Source organism: Malaclemys terrapin, chromosome 3, assembly GCF_027887155.1.
Source record: "Malaclemys terrapin pileata isolate rMalTer1 chromosome 3, rMalTer1.hap1, whole genome shotgun sequence".
NCBI lineage: Eukaryota > Metazoa > Chordata > Testudines > Emydidae > Malaclemys > Malaclemys terrapin.
Genome location: NC_071507.1, coordinates 12,311,640 through 12,332,497, shown reverse-complemented (window position 1 = coordinate 12,332,497; position 20,858 = coordinate 12,311,640). Strand labels below are relative to the sequence as shown.

At 42.4% G+C, this 20,858-nt stretch overlaps 1 protein-coding gene across 3 annotated transcripts in view; it reads left to right on the top strand.

Annotated features, from left to right (window-relative positions):
- TASP1 (taspase 1) overlaps nucleotides 1-20,858 on the top strand; it is a 157,581-nt gene that overhangs the window by 112,469 nt on the left and 24,254 nt on the right. For 2 of the 3 annotated variants that reach the window (XM_054023752.1, XM_054023753.1), the window contains exons 12-14: nucleotides 9,626-9,736; nucleotides 10,242-10,308; nucleotides 14,004-18,246. In XM_054023752.1, the coding sequence (XP_053879727.1) occupies nucleotides 9,626-9,736; nucleotides 10,242-10,308; nucleotides 14,004-14,220 (395 nt within the window). In that variant the 3' untranslated portion in view covers nucleotides 14,221-18,246. Of the gene's footprint in view, nucleotides 1-9,625; nucleotides 9,737-10,241; nucleotides 10,309-14,003; nucleotides 18,247-19,909; nucleotides 19,984-20,858 lie in introns of those variants that run through there. The other variant, XM_054023754.1, reaches the window with a different exon arrangement.

Sequence of the window (20,858 nt, the reverse complement as noted above, 5' to 3'; positions counted from 1 at the left end):
TTCCCGCAGCTGCCATTGTCCGGGAACGATGAACTGTGGCCACTGGGAGCTGTGGGCGGCTATGGAAATGTAAACAAACTGTCTGGCAACCCACCAGCAGATTACCCTGACAGACTGCATGTGGCCCACAGGTTGCCCACCACCACTCTAATGTAATATATGTGGAGGTAGATACCATGTGTGTACATATCAAATATAAATAGAACCGTGAAAGCTTTAATAAAAAGCATTGTTACAACATTCATCATTTGCTTCAGACAATGAGCATACAGCTCCTTAAATGAAATTATCTCTCTTTAGAATCACTCACTGCTCTTGTGGGTTTTGTTAAGGTTTTTTTGCTGACACTGGAGAGCATTTTAAAAATACCTTTCGGTATGTGCTTTAGCAGGCCTTGCTTCTACTTCTGTATTAAAGGGTCCGTTTATGGTTCTCCTAAATGAACACGTATTTTTAATGGCATGCACTATATTCAATTATATAAATGTCTTTAAAAATCTGGCATGTAAAGTCTCAAGCAGAGGACAAATTTTTGCTGCAGCTTCTTTAAAAATCCAACTTATTTTAAATTGCTGTGGTAGTTTCAGTTACTTTGTTATCCTAAAATTTAGAGATCTGTGGATCCAGATGCTTTCTTGTGCTTACACATTTAACAAATGAAGGTGCATGAAATCAAAACCTGACTCTCCATTTAGCGTGTATTCATATCAATTACCTTTATCAAAGATACCCTGTACAGCTTTAACACTAAATTTAATGTGATGCAAAGCATCAGCATAGACAGGGCAAATGACTTCATTTCAATTTGAGGTGTGCACAGGCTTAGTCCAGTGGCGTAGTAGAAAATGAACATCCTTGTGGACTAATGGCCCCTGAACCTTCTTTAGTAACCTAATGCAAACGTATTTAAAACTGGGAAGTATTACTTTGTTTGCACTCCATCAGTACTGCTTAATAGTTTTGCCACTCAAGTGCTTATACCTTTCCATAGTAAACGTTTACATCCAAATTATCAAGACATAAAATGTTAATTACAATGACGCTAGTAGTGGTTCCTGTAGTATGGAGGACAGTAGATCTAAATACAATACACCTAATGGGGGACTGGCTAGTCCGTGGAGCTGGTAATACTAAATGGAACATTGCTTCTGCTGAATTTCACATATGCTTTAGAATGGATTTACCTATCAGCTATCACCCAATATCCGATCTTTAATGCTCTAAATAAAGAGTTGGCACCAAGCCTGGGTTTCTAATAGGCAGGTCCCCACCATCACCAAATACACCACAACAATTGGGCACTCTTTTTGTCAATCTCGGCAAAGACTAAGTTTTAAATGGACTTGGAAACTAAGGCTGAAGTCTGAGGCAAACCAGAAGGGTCAAGTCTCGTGTCCTTGCACTATTGTGTATCTGTTCAGTGGATCAAGCGCTGGGGGTTGTAATCTAACAGCCTCTCATAAGGATTAGATTCCCCTTAAAATTGGTCGGTTTTCTACACGGTTTCAATTTACAGACAGAACTTGCTTGTCATGTAGTTTCTGAGAGGAAACCTGTCGGCTTGAGCCCTCTGATGCTCAGCCTTAGCCTGAATTCAATGGGAGCAGTGAGTCCTGAGCTGTGAAAATTGGGTCGCTTATTTTTTGGAGGCCATTATTAGATTAAATGAATAAGGCACACAAATATATGTAAGAAATCCCTTCATAGCACTTCCAAACCGTCAAAGCGGAATAAAATGCTGAATTATTAAATTCTGAAGTTAGGTTAAGTTGGTGATAATGTCTATCATGATAAAATATAATTTATGTATCTGTTGCACAAAGCTACTGAAGGGCACCTTGTCTTTTCACAGCGGTGGGTTGTTATATTTATCAGCTTGATTCATCAGGTTTATATCTTTGGATACTGTATGCAAAATTCTTCCTCCTTATGCCAACATAAACCTGTGTTGGTGTATGAGAGCAGAATTTGGTTATGTTTGCAAACCAGTGGCCCAAACAGAGATTTGCATAGCATCCGCATCTTTCCACTGTAATAAAATACATTTTCAGGCAACCAGTATAGAATACATTTACTAAAGTCTTAATTTTATGTTAAGATATGTGCAAAGAGCCCAATGTGGATTAAACAAAATCAGTGTGGGTACTATTAGGTCCTATCCTTTTAGTGACACACCATGGTGAATGTAATATACAGGATAAAATTTCAGTAAAACACATTTCAAGTTTTCATGTCTTTTAAAACTTCTAAAAATAGCTGAACAAATATGAAAAATGCTCTGCCAAGTGTTCCTTTTAATTGCTGTTCGTGTGTCCCTTAGCAGTCTGTACTCCTCTTTTCTCCCTAATGTCTTGCTCGCAACAGATGCTGTTTTTAGATCTAAGAGGATAAAATATGTTCTAAACTTTAAGTTCAGGAAGTGTTGAGGGCACTCAGCACTTTACAAAGTCAAGTCCCTTGTGCATAGCACGAACATGTGTAGGACTAAAATAGTTTCAAGATCCTCTTTATATCAGTGTTTTTAGATAGCTGACCCTGATGTGTGTGGTATCAAACCTATCTAGCATCCAACATAGCTTGACTAAGCAGATGGAACTCTTCATGTACACGGCCTTTATGGCTGTTCTAAAATACGTGCAACTCCTTTAGCACAGCTATAGTCATGTAGTAATATGAGAAAATAAGTGTACCTATCCAAAAAAGTTCTAAATACAGAAATATGAATTTATTCTTTCCTCTTTTTAATTAGATGAATAAGAAACATTCTCTACCTAAACAGTTTGCAGTAAAGATATGTTCTTCGATGGTCCCTATTGTATTCCCCTAAGAGCAGTGTTTCCCAAACTTGGGATGTCGCTTGTTCAGGGAAAGCCCCTGGCAGGCCAGGCCGGTTTGTTTACCTGCCGCGTCCACAGGTCCGTCCGATCGTGGCTCCCACTGGCCGTGGTTTGCTGCTCCAGGCCAGTGGGAGCTGCTGGAAGTGGCAGCTAGTACATCCCTCAGCCTGCGCTGCTTCCAGCAGCTCCCATTGACCTGGAGCAGTGAACTGTGGCCAGTGGGAGCCGCGATCGGACGGACGTGAGGACGCGGCAGGTAAAGAAACCGGCCCGGCTTGCCAGGGGCTTTCCCTACACAAGTGGCGTCCCAAGTTTGGGAAGCACTGCCTAAGACCTATACCCTTCACCATGCATCCGGAGCCAGAGGCTTTGAAAGTAGTAATGTCCCTTGGTCCACCTCAGGGGTTCATCCAAGGCAAAGGGTGGGCTGCAGCAGCCGCGCCCTCAGTTTCACCGCGTGGTCCAAGTCAGAGCCTCTACCGCTCTCTCGTCTCTTGTAATGCATTTTCTAAAACACAAAAAAGACTGTTTTATTCTTGTATATAGCTAGTATTTTGTTATTTTGTAGTAGTTTTAGTGTTAGTAGTAGTCGTTTTTAGGATTTAAGGACGTTGGGATGCTATTTTGCTGGTCTCTCTTTCCCCTCCCCCCCAGCACCCATGATTGGATACTGGATTATGCCAAAGATGCCAGGGTTCAAGATCTGCACTTCCTGCCCTTGCTTATTCCCAGTCAGCAACAATCACCAACACTGCCTTCACTGCTTGGGGAAACACTACCATGGGGGGGGAAAATGACACATTTTTGTGTGATGCATACTGCATTAAGGATCCAAATTCTGCCAGGCACTGAGCGTCTCCTAGTATGTTACTGAACTTTCAACTCCCATTTTAGTTAGTGGTTGAGGATGCTACGTCCATTGCAGGATCAGGATCAATGAGCTAAACTCTACCCTCAAATACGCATGTGGAACTTTTATTTAAGATAATGTGCTCACCTGCATCTAATAGCAGAATTTGATTCTAATTATGTTACCCATGTTTTGATATTTCAGTGTTCAATATCTTGGCAGTGCTATGTAACAATTAATTTGGTTTTTGTTAACTGACTTTTGTTCACTTGTGTGAATCCTACTGATGTCTAGACCCCTTATGCTGAAAAGTGAAGTTATTTTGACACTGGAAATTTTGGAAGTCCAATGTTAACGAGAAATCAGTTTCTCTTTATCTACTATGGTAATTTAAAGACACATACACTATCTAAATATTAGACATTTAAAAAAATATAGCCCATTATTTTTCTAAAATTCAATCCTAGAGTCTAAATTTTTTTTGCAAGCACATCTATTTGAATGTGCAAAAAACAGACATCCAAATACTTTGTTTGCAGTGCAAACGTGGGGCTTTACCTGGTGCATTTGTAAAGACTATTCAGAAATTTACTGTATGCAGTAAAGCTGTCTTCCACCATTGATCCACAATATAGGAACTTCAAAAATAAAATAAGGAAACTCGGATGTGTTGTTTTATATGGAATGACTTGTCATTACAACACCAGACACCAGCTGTTCGTTAATTGTGATAGTGCTAGCATCAAGCCTGTCATCAGCAAATGCTACTTTCTGTTAGTAACATAAAAATGAAATGCATAGACAGTGCATTTGTAAAGGATTGCTGCATTTGTCATCAGATTAAAGTCACTTGGCCTTCAGCTTTATATTTTACATCACCACCCAGTGTGCTATAATCATGTGGAACTGGACTGCCTGCTGCGTTCCATTGAATTATAACATAACGTTTTGAACTACTCTAGTTAACAGGAGTGTCAGTGTTTTCATTTAAACAATAACAAAAAAATTCAGAATTTCACATCTGCAGGGCAATAGCAGGAAAATATTCCTTTCAAAATGTTTTGTCTTACAGTGCCATTTTTCAGTTTAGCATTTTCCCGTTAAGTGCACATACTGCATAACTGGGCTTTTTGCTGGAGTAGTTCAGAGACCTCCGCCTGCTTAGCACTATGGCAGACGCACCATTAAAAAGCCTTTTAACCTTTTACTAAAGATACTGTGACAAAGTTCTGTCCTTGACTCCGTGGGTCCTGCGTTTCCTGACGGATTTTGCTAGCCTCAGAGGCTTACTGTGACCCTCCACGTAGCCCTTCTCTCTCTAGAGGCAAGGGTCACAGTCTACTGAGCCATTTTCATCATAAGCCGGCTAGGGAGGTGAGGAGAAACAACCCTCCCTCACACAGTCTCTGTTGTCTCCCAGTATCTGTGATTAATCAGGGAGGGGAGGGGGGGGAGCCCAGGCCCACCCTCTACTCCGGGCTCCAGCCCAGGGACCCTAAACTTAGCAACTCTGGAAGCTGACTTTTTGGAAATAGGGCGTGTACAATTCCCTGGGCTACTTCCCCACAGCAGCCCCCACTCAATATCTTCTTCACAATTACCTCAGAGCCTCCTTCCTTGCACCTGATATGGATTCGTACTACTTCGTACCTCCAACAGCACAGCTCCCTCCTATAGCTCCTGACACCCACCCTGCACTGACTAACTTGGGAGGCTTTTAACTAGTTCCAGCCAGTCCTTGATTGGCTTCTGGTGTCTCAATCAATCTAGCTGTCTCTTCTGCCTTCTAGAAGGATCCTAATTGGCCCCAGGTGTCTTGATTAACCTGGAGCAACTGCCATTTGGTTACCATTTTACCAGGGATTTGTTTAGCCTGGGGCTAACGTACCTGTTCCTCATTACTTTACTGTAGCCATCTGGCCTTGCCCCATCACAATACAGAAACACAAACACTTGAAATGTAAATTAAGGCTTTCATTTTAACAACATCCACCACATTCTTATGCAGGCAGCTTCACATCCAACTTTAGAGCCTTCTTGCTCAGCACAGGTACCCAATACTTCCACCTTGGCTTGGAATGCCCCTGCAGACATTGTGGTGTCCCTGCCAAGGACATTGTCAAAGGGAAGACACCAATCCCCCTCTCCAGTGCCAACGAAATAGCACATTTCTCAAAGGCGGGAAGATTGAGATCTCCAAGTACCATCTACTAGCAGAGCATAGGATATGGAAAGTAGGGTGTCAGTGTGGATCCCCGGTACCAACCTTTGCTTCTTCCCTCCGGGCCTTCAAGACTGTCCCCTGCTGAGATGCCAACATCCTTGGTGCAGCAACTGCTGGATTGTGGTAGCCACTTGGTGCTGACGGCTCCTGAAGCTTCTACAGCTTTCCTGGCTCAAGTACCTATAAGGGACATTTGTAAAGCTGCAACATGGTCATCAGTGCATACTTTTACAAGTCACTATGCTATATCTCGGCAATCCAGAGATTATGCAAAATTTGGATGAGTAGTTCTACAATCGCTGTTAAGATAGACTCTGAAACCCACCTTCCTGCGGACTGAACTGCTTGTGAGTCACCTGAAGTGGAATGCACAAGTGTAATCTCTCAAAGAAAAAATGGTTACTAACCCGTTCTGTAACTGTTGTTCAAGATGTGTTGCACATGTCCATTCCACGACCCACTGTCCTTTCAATAATAATAATAGGTATATCTCCATATATTATATTATTATCTCATAGAACTGGAAGGGACCCCGAAAGGTCATCGAGTCCAGCCCCCTGCCTGCACTAGCAGGACCAAGTACTGATTTTGCCCCAGATCCTTCTATGTCGGAGTCTCTAGCCAGTAAGAAGAAACTAAGGAGGACTGGAGGCAGCTCTACCGGTTATACCACTGGACTGCAGCACAAGAGTGCTAAAAGTGCATGCACCGCCCCGACAGATGGCTCTAAGGGAAAAATATTTGTCTCTGGTGCACTGGGCACACACTTGAAGTGGAAAGGACATGTGCAACATATCTCAAAGAAAAGTTACAGAACACATTAGTAACCATTTTTCTAAGGTGTCTTTCCGTTCTTGTGTTGATGCTTATAAGGCAGAATATTCTCAGTAAGGCAGATACTGGCAGCCTATTCAGGGAAACAATCAAACTGACTATACACGAAGTGCTGTAAAATGCATAAAGTAAACAAACTGGAAAAATGGCAAAAATGTCCCCAACTTTATTCAGATATGAAAATCTTCAGTATTGCTTCTAAATATGAAAGGGCGACAATGTTCAGACACTTGATTTTCAGTTTGACAGTCTCTCTCCAATGGTAATTTGTTACTCAACTCTGACAATAAACTGTGGTTCAGTTTTTAATTCCCTTGATGTGAGAATAAATGGATATAGACTCATAAAACTAATATTTTCAGATCCTTTACCTTAAATATAGACTCTTGTAATATATTTTGCCTTATTTTTGTTTAAGATGCTGGTAAGCATGACGTTATAAAATGACTACTTTTCTTTAGTTTGATGCACTAAGGCAGTGGTCCCCAAACTTTTTACCTTGTGCCCCGCAAATCCTTCCAGTGAGCGTGGATCCCTGGTTACGGATCCCGTTGGCAGGCACGGCGCCATCGGCCGGGGCCAGGAGTGGAACTGGGTGGCGCTCCCTCCCTGCCTTCCCCCCCTGGGGGGGCTAGTCCAGGCCCTTCTGCGCTTCCCCCCAACAAATGTTCCTTCATAGAGGGCCGCAGCCCACAGTTTGGGGACCTCTACCCTAAGGTGTTTAAAGATAAAAGTATAAAACCAAAATAGAGCAAAATACCACAAATATGTATGGTACACAAATGCCCTCAGGGCTAATATCTGATCTCAGACACTCTAATATAAATCTAGAGTAACTCCCTTGGAATCAAGGAAGTTGCTCTATATTCACGTTGGTGTAACTGATACCAGAAACAAACCTTGATATCTAGACTTATGTAATTTTATACATCTATACACATAGGCATAGATTTTTGAACACATTTTAGGGCCCAGTTCTGCCATCTGATCTGCCTAGTGTAGACCCCTACGTCCTCATGTCGCATCTTAGACTTCAGTGGGACTGCATAGGCGTAAGCGCCTGCCCACATTAATCCAGTGACAGATTTGAGACTTGACTTTTTACATGTCATATAGGATGGCAAATTGTGCTAGAAATACTGAAAATTTTAGGAAGTGGTGGACACTAGCCTTAAACCCAAATATATTGATAATATAATATAATATAATATATAACATAATGATTGATTTTATTATATTATCAACCAATTATGTTTAGTTAGCATTTGGGGAGATGGAGAAGATGGTAACTTTTGGGGTTAGGTACTATCTATGAGTTTGCACAACACCTATCATATTTGAGCCCCAATTCTTAATGGGACTGTAGGTGCTACCTCAGTGTGAATCAGTGGTGAAACTAAGGGCCTGTCTGTATGGTGGGGTAATGTCCCCTATGGGGATGATTTCTAAAGTGCAATAAAGTGTTATGCATTAATTTGTCAGTGTTGACCTGGCTCGGTGCGCACTTAAGGTTCCCTAACATGCTTTAGCATCGTGCTGTTTCAAACAGCACTACGTTAAAGCATACTCCCTGTGGACTTCTCTGGGCAGGGATGAAAGTTGGCAGAGTTAAGGCAGTGTAGTATAAGTGTCACTTTAACACTGTTTCTCTCTGCTTTCTATCACTTGTGTCTTTTATTGTAACCATAACACTTTCTTGTAAGGGGACCTAAATTCCACATTTCTTGGTTTCCCAGCACAGCTTTCGTATTCTGGACGATACCATCGAGTGCTTGCAACCTTAATTGTGTGTTATTGACACTTTGTGGGGGTGGGGGGGAGGAATGGGTTATTAGTGGCATAGGAAAAATCATAAATTAGAATAAACTTATCATTTAGTACTTATGGTGACTTAAAAATCAAAAATTCCCTCACTTCTTGGAGTAAATTTAGTTTGATCAAACATCAGTTTGGTTTCATCTGTTTGGTCTCCTCAGGTGTGATAATCCTCCTTAAGTCACAGTACCCTCCATGTCACCAACTTGAGATGGACCCTGCCTCAACTGGAATTGATGGCAAAACTTTAGTTTCATGGGGAATACAATTGGGCCTCTGAGATCTGATACTAAAGTCTGAGCACCTGCAACTTCCACTGAAATTGAAATATTCAAGTCACCCACAGAATTTCATTACTAGAAATATTTGTGTTAAACGCTGTATCTTATTACACCTCTACCCCGGTATAACGCTGTCCTCGGGAGCCAAAAAATCTTACGGAGTTATAGGTGAAACCGTGTTATATCGAACTTGCTTTGATCCGCCGGAGTGCGCAGCCCTGCCACCCCCTCCCCCCTCCCCGGAGCACTGCTTTACCGCGTTATATCCGAATTTGTGTTATATTGGGTCGCATTATATCGGGGTAGAGGTGTATTTGTTTGAAATATATTCTGAGATAGTAAATCAAAGCTTTGTAGTTGTGCACCAGATAGCCAAGGAAGAGGATACTAAACGACCTTGAAGAGCTGATCAAAGCTTGTAGGTGTTTTTATATATGTTCTTATCCTTTAATTTGGTTGTATTTCCATTCTGAAGAAAATAATGAATATTCAACGCTTCGTGCTAAACCTGCCTTGGCGTTTCAATGTTACTTTTACCATGTAGACAATGTGGGAGTCTAGGTCTTCCTGACCCATCAAGTGAGTACAACATTTACCCATCAGAAATAATGGCAATTCTCAATAGAGAAATGAAATTGACATTTATATAGAAATATTATCATGACTTGGCTCTTCCACTCTAGGTGACAAGTTTAAGCGGGGGGGTGGGGGGTGGTAGGCAAATTAAAAAAAAACATCCTTTTGCAAGTAACAAGTCTTTCCCTACCTCCCACTTCTACCCTAGGTTCACCTTTCCTAGCCAATGAAGATGGTGTACTCGGTGGAGTGATAGTTCTTCGATCTTGCAGGTGTTCTGCAGAGCCTGACTCTCTACAAGAAAAGCAGACTCTACTAGGTAAGAAGATTTTTGTATAGTTTTATTGTGAACAGGTTGTGCTAAACTCACGAACCAAGCAAGGGCTGGAATAAAAATCATGTGTACTACCACCAGTTGAAACCCATAAATAGGGATATTTGGCATAAAAGAGAAGCATTTGTCATTGAAATACAGGAATGCTCTGGGGGAGGGACAGAGTGAAAGTTGTAAATATTTTTTGTTTTGAAAAGTATGGGTGAGACCATGCCTCTTAAATTGCCATTTGTGAACTTAAATGTGATCCGTATTGGTCTATGGAGCCAGAGTCCTTTTTAGTGAGAGTGTAGATAACAGTAGTAATATTTTCATTTTAGTTGCTTGGATTCTTTTTTAAAAATACTTTTAAAACACTTTCTCCAAAAAAGAGCATCACATTTCTGGTAAAGAAAGACGCATGCACATACATCCTGCTGTTAAAGCTGCTCAGTGCATTGCATGCCAAAATGTGCTATGTACGAATGTTTACCTCTTTTTTTTTCCTCAGAGACCAAAATGTGTATGATGGTTTGGAACATGGACTTGAAATTTGGCAGGGTCACCAGACTCCTAGGGTCAGAAATTCCTTTTGCTGCCCCCATGCAAATCCATCCAGATAAGCCACAGCACTGACATTTGCATGTGCACAGTAGGATTTGACATGTTTGCTCCTGAAATGCCTAATTATTCAGTCTACACTGTGGACTTCAGCCCCCTGCTTTGCCTCCAAACAGATGTCACACAGACAAAATGAGTCATTCTCTTCTTCCTGCTACTACTGTATTTCTCCCATCAAAATACTCTTTGCACTAAGAAAATTTGCACTGGTCTGGGAACCAGAAGAGCATATGTTTGTCTTGCCTCTTCTGCTGATTGGTAATAAAATTTGTGCACATTGCAACCCTTGCAGCTTCATTGCTACTCTGGAAGGGAGACACGTTCCACCATTTTACAGAATGATTAATGATCACTTGTGGCAGATGTGGGAATAGAACCCAGGGACCAAATCTCCCACTCCTGTTCCAGCCCCTTTGTGCTGCCTGCGCATTGCAAAAGGGGTGGAATCTGGTTACAGCTACCAAGTTGATAATTCCTTCATCAGAAGGTAACTTTGAGTTAGTGATCCTGGCTTCTACACCAGCACTTTCCCTCTGCACCCCAGTGTAGAAGCCATGAAAGGGGAAATGGGAGAAGGCGGGGCAGCAGATTTCTGCTCATTCTGTGCCAATAGACAGTTAGTGTACTGTCCCTTAGCTATCATAGCTAGTTGTCCATAATTTAGAGCTGCATGCGGGTTAAAATAACTTTATGTTGGAGCTAGAGCACCTTGAGAATCAGAGCGATAACCAGTCACACATTACCTCTTAGAAAGAACCTGCCAACTATATATCAAGGTATATTGTCTGTAAAAAGAGTAATTCCTACATAACGGTTTCATTATTGTTCCTTTTTAGTGGCTGGCCCAAAGATAACTCTTAGGGTATGTCTACACTACGAAATTAGGTCGAATTTATAGAAGCCGGTTTTATAGATATCGGTTTTTTTACAGTCGACTGTGTGTGTCCCCACATAAAATGCTCTAAGCACATTAAGTCAGTGGGCAGCGTCTACAGTACCAAGGCTAGCGTCGACTTCCGGAGCATTGCACTGTGAGTAGCTATCCCACAGTTCCCGCAGTCTCCGCTGCCCATTGGAATTCTGGGTTGAGATCCCAATGCCTGACGATGCAAAAACAGTGTCGCGGGGGTTCTGGGTACATGTCGTCAGGCCCCTCCCCCTCCCTCAGAGCAACGGCAGACAGTCGATTCGTGCCTTTTTACCTGGGTTACCTGTGCAGACAAAATACCATGGCAAGCATGGAGCCTGCTTAGCTCAGCTCAGCTCACCGTCACCATATGTCATCTGGGTGCTGGCAGATGTGGAGCTGCATTGCTACACAGCAGCAGCTCCTTGCCTTTTGGCAGTGGATGGTGTATTACGATTGATATCTGTCATCATCATATTCCTCAGCCACTCTCTGAACTCTCAGTGAGTTCAATCAGAGGCACCCGGGAAACTTCTTCAGCAGATTCCTCTAAGAAATATTGAACCAAACTTTCCACTCTGGGCATCTGATTCTTCATTTTGTCTCCTGGAGACCCGGCAGTCCCATTGAACCGTCTTGACGATGATGGCTATCCGTCATAGTACATCATTTTCTGCCAAGCACCCAGAAGATGCCGATGGCTATCAGTCATGCTGCACCGTCTGCTGCCAGCTTAAGATGTAAAAAATAGATGGACCAGATTTGTTCTGTATTCATTTGCTTCCCCCTCCCTCCGTGAAATCAACGGCCTGCTAAACCCAGGGTTTTGAATTCAATCTTTGGGGGGGCCATTCTGTGTGACAGTTGTTTGTGTTTCTCCCTGCTGCACAGCCACCTTTGTTGATTTTAACTCCCTGTACCTGTACGCCATGTCATCAGTCGCCTCTCCCTCCCTCCGTCAGACACTAGTTTCGCGCCTTTTTTCAGACCAGACGCCATAGCACTGGGATCATGGAGCCCGCTCAGATCACCGCGGCAATTATGAGCACTATGAACACCACACGCATTGTCCTGGAGTATATGCAGAGCCAGGACATGCCAAAGCAAAACCAGGACCAGCCGAGGAGGCGATTGCAGCGCGGCGACGAGAGTAATGAGGAAATGGACATGGACGTAGACCTCTCACAAGGTACAGGCCCCAGCAATGTGCAAATCATGGTGTTACTGGGGCAGGTTCATGCCGTGGAACGCCGATTCTGGGCCCGGGAAACAAGCACAGACTGGTGGGACCGCATCATGTTGCAGGTGTGGGACGATTCCCAGTGGCTGCAAAACTTTCGCATGCGTAAGGACACATTCATGGAACTTTGACTTGCTTTCCCCTGCCCTGAAGCACCAGAATGCCAAGATGAGAGCAGCCCTCACAGTTGAGAAGCGAGTGGCGATAGCCCTGTGGACGCTTGCAACGCCAGACAGCTACCGGTCAGTCGGGAATCAATTTGGAGTGGGAAGATCTACTGTGGGGGCTGCTGTGATCCAAGTTGCCAGGGCAATGAAAGACCTGGTGATATCAAGGGTAGTGACTCTGGGAAACATGCAGGTCATAGTGGATGGCTTTGCTGCAATGGGATTCCCAAACTGTGGTGGGGCGATAGACGGAACCCATATCCCTATCTTGGCACCGGAGCACCAAGCCACCGAGTACATAAACAGCTGCGGTTTCCGGGTTAACATGCAGCACAAACCCAACTACCTCCCCCCCCCACACACACACACACCCAATTCTCTGGGATGATCACTTCACCCCTCCCCCCTACTGCGTGGCTAACAGTGGGGAACATTTCTGTTCAGCTGAGCAGGAACGGGCACCTCTGAATGTCCGCTTAATAAAATCACCCCATTTCAACCAGGTGACCGTGAATGATATCACTCTCCTGAGGATAACAAAGAGAGATAAGGAATGGATGTTGTCTGCATGCCAGCAAACACTGGGATCATACACTGCCATGCTTTGTTATGCAATGATTCCAGACTACGTGCTACTGGCCTGGCGTGGTAAAGTGTCCTACCATGGCGGACGGGATAAGGCAGCCCTCCCCAGAAATCTTTTGCAAAGGCTTTGGGAGTACATGAAGGAGAGCTTTCTGGAGATGTCCCTGGAGGATTTCTGCTCCATCCCCATACACGTTAACAGATTTTTCCAGTAGCTGTACTGGCCGCGATTGCCAGGGTAAATTAATCATTAAACACGCTTGCTTTTAAACCATGTGTAATATTTACAAAGGTACACTTACCAGAGCCCCTTGGGTGCCCTCAGGGTTTGGGAGCATGCCTTGGGTGAGTTCGGGGGTTACTGGTTCCAGGTCCAGTGTGATAAACATATCCTGGCTGTTGAGGAAACCGGTTTCTCCGCTTCCTTGCTGTGAGCTATCTTCATTGTCTTCATCATCATCTTCCTCGTACCCCAGACCAGCTTCCCTGTTGCGTGTTTCTCCATTGACTGAGTCAAAGCACACGGTTGGGGTAGTGGTGGCTACACTCCCTAGCATTGCATGCAGCTCCGCGTAGAAGCGGCATGTTTGCGGCTCCGCCCCGGACCTTCTGTTTGCCTCTCTGGCTTTGTGGTAGGCTTGCCTTAGCTCCTTAATTTTCACGCGGCACTGCTGTGCGTCCCTGTTATGGCCTCTGTCCTTCATGGCCTTTGAGACCTTTTCTAATATTTTGCCATTTCATTTATTGCTACAGAGTTCAGCTAGCACTGATTCATCTCCCCATATGGCGAGCAGATCCCGTACCTCCCGTTCGGTCCATGATGGAGCTCTTTTGCGATCGTGGGACTCCATCAGGGTTACCTGTGCTGATGAGCTCTGCGTGGTCACCTGTGCTCTCCACGCTGGGCAAACAGGAAACGAAATTCAAAAGTTCGCGGGGCTTTTCCTGTCTACCTGGTCAGTGCATCTGAGTTGAGAGTGCTGTCCAGTGCGGTCACAATGAAGCACTGTGGGATAGCTCCCAGAGGCCAATAACGTCGAATTCTGTCCACACTACCCCAAATCCGACCTGCAAAGGCCGATTTTAGCGCTAATCCACTCGTCGGAGGTGGAGTAAAGAAACCGATTTAAAGGGCCCTTTAAGTAAAAAAAAAGGGCTTCGTCGTGTGGACATGTCCAGGCTTAATTCGATTTAACCCTGCTAAAGTCGACCTAAACTCGTAGTGTAGACCAGGCCTTAGTTTCTGGCAGCAGTAGTGGGCAGTTAGTCTTTTAATTCAATTAGTAGAGGTTTTCATGGAAATTAGTGACAAGGGGGACTGTTCTGATCATGTAGTATGACCTTCTGCATTAATACGGGCTATAGACCCTCACCCAATTTCTGAATCAAGCCTGTAACTCTGACTGAGCTAATTTCAAAGCTACATCTATACTACAAGCTAGGAGTGTGATTCCCTGCTTGCGTACTCATATTCAACTCGCTCTCATCTGAGCTAGCATGCTAAAAATATAGTAGTGTAGCCATGGTGACAAAGGCAGCAACTGCATGCTCAGTGGCAGTGATGGTACAAGCCCTTAGTTGGTACCCACGGGGTTCAAGCTGGTTTGTACTTGGTGTGGCTAGCCTGTACCACCACTGCTCCTGACTGTGCTACCATGGCGATGCTACTATTTGTAGCATGCTAGCTCAGATGAGAGCCATCATTAAGTATGTGTATGTGAGCTGGAAATCACACTCCTAGTATATAATGTAGACATAGCCAGTCTGAATTTGTCTATTTTAAACTTCTAACCGTTGGATCTCGTTATACCATTTTCTGCTATTAATATCTTCTCTACGTAGGCTCCGTTCAATCTTCTCCTGGGTAAACTAAATACATTGAGCTTCAGCCTTGTACTATAAGATGTGTTTTCAAGGCCTGAAATTATTGTAGCTGTCTTCTGAAACCGTTCTGATTTTTCAACCTCTTTTTTGAAGTGGGTTTGCCAGAAGTGGGCACAATACTCTGGTAACTGTTTTGCTAAAGCTGTATGTGGAAGTAACATCATCTCTCCACTCTTACTTCATAGTCACCTGTTTATGCATCCAATGATTACTTTAGCCCAGGGAGATGAGAGTCTATTGGTTATTTTCCGTGATCTCAAAGTCTCTTTGTTTCAATACATCTAGAATACAGTACCCCATCTTGTAACACATGTTCTTTGTTCCAAGAGTAGTCAGGAAGGAGTTACACAATAACAAAAGGGAACAAACATGCACTCAGCACAAAATCAATAGGTTGAGAACAAAATTAATCAAAACAGCCACTGTAAGCTCTCTAGTGTGGACATAGCCTTAGTACCTTTCTCAGACGTGAAGAGCTCTGAGTAGTTTTAAAGCTTATCTCTCTCACCAGCAGAATCATAGAATCAGAGGATTAGAAGGGACCACAAGGTACAAACAGAAGTTGGTCCAGTAAAAGATGTTACTTCACCCACCTTGTCTCAAGGATATTTGTTGTAATTTGACATTCTTCAACTGGCCAAAGAGGTCTCACTCTTCTAACAATGGAGCACACTGCCCTTACCGTATTTCCCAGACCTTGCTGTCCCAAGAAACCAGAGATCTATGACATATATCCTTATAGTTCTTCTGACACTGCATTGGATGTAAAGGAACAGTGGGTGATAAGTCATACAGGGACATAGGGAGGTTTTTTTGGGGGGAGGAGTGTCTTTTTGGCACATAATAGTTTCTTAGCGTTGATATTGTAACAATTTTTCAACAACTGCTACAGAATCATTGGGAGGTGTTTTTCTTACTTTGTAACATCTTAATGTACTTATAGCCCCATTTTTTCAAAAGACTGTGATCATCCCTCCCAGTGACATCAGTTGTACCTCTATGGGGTCAGCACCTTTGATAATCAGGCCACTTGTTGTTATTCAACCATTAAAAAGTCAAAACTATTAAAATATGTAATTCCTGAGTCAAGATTGGGTATTGCTGAACATATGCAAGATCTCATAAGTGCAACTTACACTTCACAACACAAAAAATGGATGAATTAACAATAGGATTATATGCTGTTGTAAGAACTTGACATTACTGACATGTAATGGGAAGTATGCCAAGAAATCAACACTGTCTGCATGAAGGAGTTAATAGAACTAAAATGTTAGCATGATGAGACATGAAAGAACAGCATGTGACATTGTATGTGAATTAAATTAACCTTTCACTTAACACATTTGGTAGCAAGATTAATGTCTTGTGTCTGAACAATATTTAACAATAGTGACAAATCTTCCCTTTCAAACATCTTAGTGCTGTCACTATCATTATTCAGTGATGATATTTGCTTTTTCCTTGGACCCCATGCCCTTATCACGTGCTCTAGTGGCAATTTATGGAGATTCATATCGGCAACTCACTTTGTATCAAGCTGAGAATGTATCCTTAGATTTGTATTAAGATTATTTTGCCCTTCTGCATATCTAATTACCTGCAGGATTACCTAACTGACGTTGTCATGAGCACATTGTCTATACTAAATCATTGCTTTGGCTTTCTGAAAATTTAAACAAATCTTAATGTCATACTATCACATGGCACTGATGCATCTTGCTTTTGTAAGCATATGTTTCAAGAGATAATGAGCAGCATTAAGGTTTGTACTCTCGCCTCTTAAAAATTCTTTAAAATTATATAGGGAAAAATGAATAGAATTGAATTTCTCAAGTCAAGGTCAAAGTCTCCTCCAGAGATGTTTTCCTATTGTAATTTTTCAAAGTTCAATCAATGGAGGTAAGGGTTTTGGGAATTTCTGAAATAGAATCAGATTTTTAAACTGCATAATTCAGACGACATTGTTAGATATAAATCAACATAGATAGTAGATCCCTTTTGGAGCTTTATATGCACTCTCAGTTCTTGAAGATGGCAACACATTATTTTTGTATAAATGACATGTCACATGCTGGATATTCATATAAGCTATTGGTTTTGTGTCTTTTTTTTTTTTAAAGAGCTGAAATAAACATACAAGGTAGGTTGAGCATTTTTGTTTTTAATGAACTGTGCTATTCCAGGGAATCTGTTCAGAGCAGTGAATTTACATACATTTGAGATCTTGATTTTAATTCTAGCACGTCTAGAAACTAGCACTATCTGCAGCTTGAAGAAACTCATTATGAACACACACAGCTACTCAGCTGTGAAGGTTCAGTAGTAAAATTCACAGCTATTATGTAGAACGTAGGTGGTGGACAAATAAGGCTAAAATATCCTTAAAACTTAATTAATAACACTTCACACATTCATTTAGAACAGTTACCAGCATTCATTCTTTTGTATTCTAAGTGTATACTGTATAGTCTTTCTCTGCACTTTGGAAAGTAAAGTTAGAAAATGAAATTAAATTAGTTGTCCAAAAGGAGCTAATTGCCTACCTCACCTATTGCTGAAAATTTCCAGTGTTTAAGACTTGTTTTCAAATTGAGTGACTCAATTTCCTTAAAGAAACGGTGATTATTTAACTGCAGTCACTTCTGTATTTAGAAAACTCCACAGACAGCAATAATACAAAAAATTTGCAAGGTTTTTTTTTTTAAACTAGAAATGTCTATGGCAGGGATCGGCAGCCTTTCAGAAGTGGTGTGCCGAGTCTTCACTTATTCACTTTAACTTAAGGTTTCGCATGCAGGTAATACATTTTAACGTTTTTTAGAAGGTCTCTCTATATACGTCTATATTATATAACTAAACTATTGTTGTATGTAAAGTAAACAAGGTTTTCAAAATGTTTAAGAAGCATAATTTAAAATTAAATTAAAATGCTGATCTTATGCCGCCGGCCCACTCAGCCCACTGCCGGCCTGGGGTTCCGTTCACCTAGTTCGGCAGCGGGCTGAGTGGGACCAGCGGGATCCCGGCTGGCAAGGGGCTGGCAGCCGGGACCCCAGACCGGCAGCAGGCTGAGCGGGGCCGGCAGCTGGGACCCCAGACCGGGGGTGCAGGTGGGAATGTGTGGGGGGGTGTTTGCAGGAGCTCCCGTTTGGTGCTCAGGGTGGGAGAGGGGATGTGGGGGGGTGCAAGAGTCAGGGCATGGGGCATGGGGGGGCTGGGTATGTGTGGGGGGTGCAGGAGTCAGAACAGGCTGGAGGTGTGTGAGAGGGTGCAGGGGTCAGGGCAGAGGGCTGGGTGTGTGTGAGGGGGTTCAGGGGTCAGGGCAGAGGGCTGGGTGTGTGTGAGAGGGTGCAGGGGTCAGGGCAGAGGGCTGGGGTGCTCGGCTCATGGGGGTGCTCACAGCAGGGGACTGGAAGGGATATGCCCCGCCCCCACCTCCTCCCCGCGGGCCCCGCCCCCACCTCCTCCCCGCCTCCTCCCCGGAGCAGCGAACATGCTGCGGCTCCACTTCCCTTCCCTCCCCTTGGCAAGGGCGATCAGCTGATCGGCACAGGGAAGGAGAGGAGGAGGGGCAGGAAAGCACCACGCTGGGGGAAGAAGCGGGGGAGGGGGAAGCTTGGCTGCTGGCAGGACCAAGCCTCTGCCTCCTACCCCCACAGGAGAGAGCGGTGGGCGGGGGGGCTGAGTGGAGCTGGGACCCCGGCAGGCAGTTGCGTACCATTAAAAATTGGCTCGCATGCCATCTTTGGCACGCGTGCCATAGGTTGCCGACCCCTGGTCTATGGAAAATAATGATCTGGGAGAACCAGTGCACTCCAATTGTGTAATCCTGTTTTCTTACTATTTTTGACAAATTCACTAATTAATCAGTGTGAAGGACGTATCTAAGTATAGAACTCCTTTTTCTCTTATTGTTTGACTTGCACAGATTCTGGCAATATCTTCTTCAAAATTCTCAAACCAGTTTTTCCTAGAATTGTCTGAATTTAAAAAGTGTTCTTCGGGATTAGTGGGTGAATGTAAATGTTCCAAAGGCCATTTTGCTGAACCCAGACTTAAAGTTTGTTAGACAGGTGAAGAGTTCTGAGTATCTATTTGATTTCTATTTTGTACTGGAGAAAGGTTTAGTTGTTTTAAAACATTATTCTTTGATAGCAGGTAAGTAATCTAAAAGAGTCTTCAGTATACTACATATATTACACACAGTAGAGTTTTATGAAACTGAGCTCTGGACGGCAGAAACACTTGATATTTTTGTCACAAAAATTATACATTTGAGTAGAAAAAAAGTCTATCACAGTAAATAGGGATTACCCAGTACTAAGAATAAATCATTTTAACAGTTGAAAATTTTTGTTAAGCAAGGGAGAAAAAATAAAGCACAGTAATATGCTTTATATATGTCTGAATTTTAATTTTAAAGAGACATTCTCCTTTTTAGTAATCGTACTGTAAAAAAAAAATTACTTACCTTACAAATAAATAAATACAACTTAAAAATGCATGCTACTTTTCACTATATATGCCATTTATTTCTGGTTATTAGTGCTACAGTATTTATTTGCAACTACTACAAGGAGTGCTTACTCTTACTTCCACTGGAATTACTTTTTTCTTGTAAATAATTGTGTTAAATTTTTATAAAAGCACCAAACCTAAACTTTAAGCTAGGTTTGAGTTGTCCCTTTAATTTCTGGTTTTGTTAAAAGTGAAGTTTTTCTACACTTAAAATGAATGTATTTGTTTGTGACTTGTTACATTTTTCCTTATAGTGGAGTTCTTGTGGAGTCATACAACAGAGAGCATGTGTGTAGGATATATGTCAGCACAGGATGGCAAAGCCAAGGTAAGCCCTAAGGAATAGGTTGTGACCTAAAAGCTTCTACAATGACTTCAATTTTATTTTGAATTCACGTAAATTAACTCAAACTGTTGAAATATTATTTTAAAAGTGACGTAAAATAAGATTCCGTTTACTCGATTAGCTGCAACCTTGCCACTGATGGGGCACTTTCTGCTCCTTGGCCAGGCTAGTGACCAATACTGTTAACACAAAACATCCTTAAGATCAGACTTCTATAAAGGTCTGCAAGTAAAAGATGTAATAATGAATTAATGAAAAAGAAAGCTACCAATTTGTATGAAATCAGTGTGTATTTTAGCATTCTGCTTGGACTTGAGTGTTCAAATCAGCTACCTCACTGGTAGTTTGCCACCCTGGCTCATTTTGATAGTGCTTTTCATTGGTGATGTGCCCTGTGTTCATTTGATACTTTAGATTTGTGTAAATAATGTTTAGACCCTTCCTACTTCCCTTCATAGGAGGTTACTAACAACTCTGACTTTTACAAGGGCATGCCCTTCACATTCTTGTATTTTTAAAGCCTTGCTTATTTAGATTATGATAAATCTCTTATCATTTAATTAAACTGTTTTTCCAATCTTGATCCTAGCAATATAGATTGAAAACATGAATCAAAAGAAATGTACTGCTACATGTGGAAAGGAAAAGTAAAGCAGAATAGGAACTCTTCTGCTTTTAGATAAGTGAAGTAAATGGATGCTGTTTTGGTTTATTTTTAAGCATTCTAATCAGAATGAGACTTTAGACTGTACTCTAGTACATAGTGTTGAGTATCTAGTCATCAAGTGCATTGAATTTCCTCTTTTCACCATTTAAGGTGATCATTATTCATAGCTTCCATAGGCGTGCATGGTGCC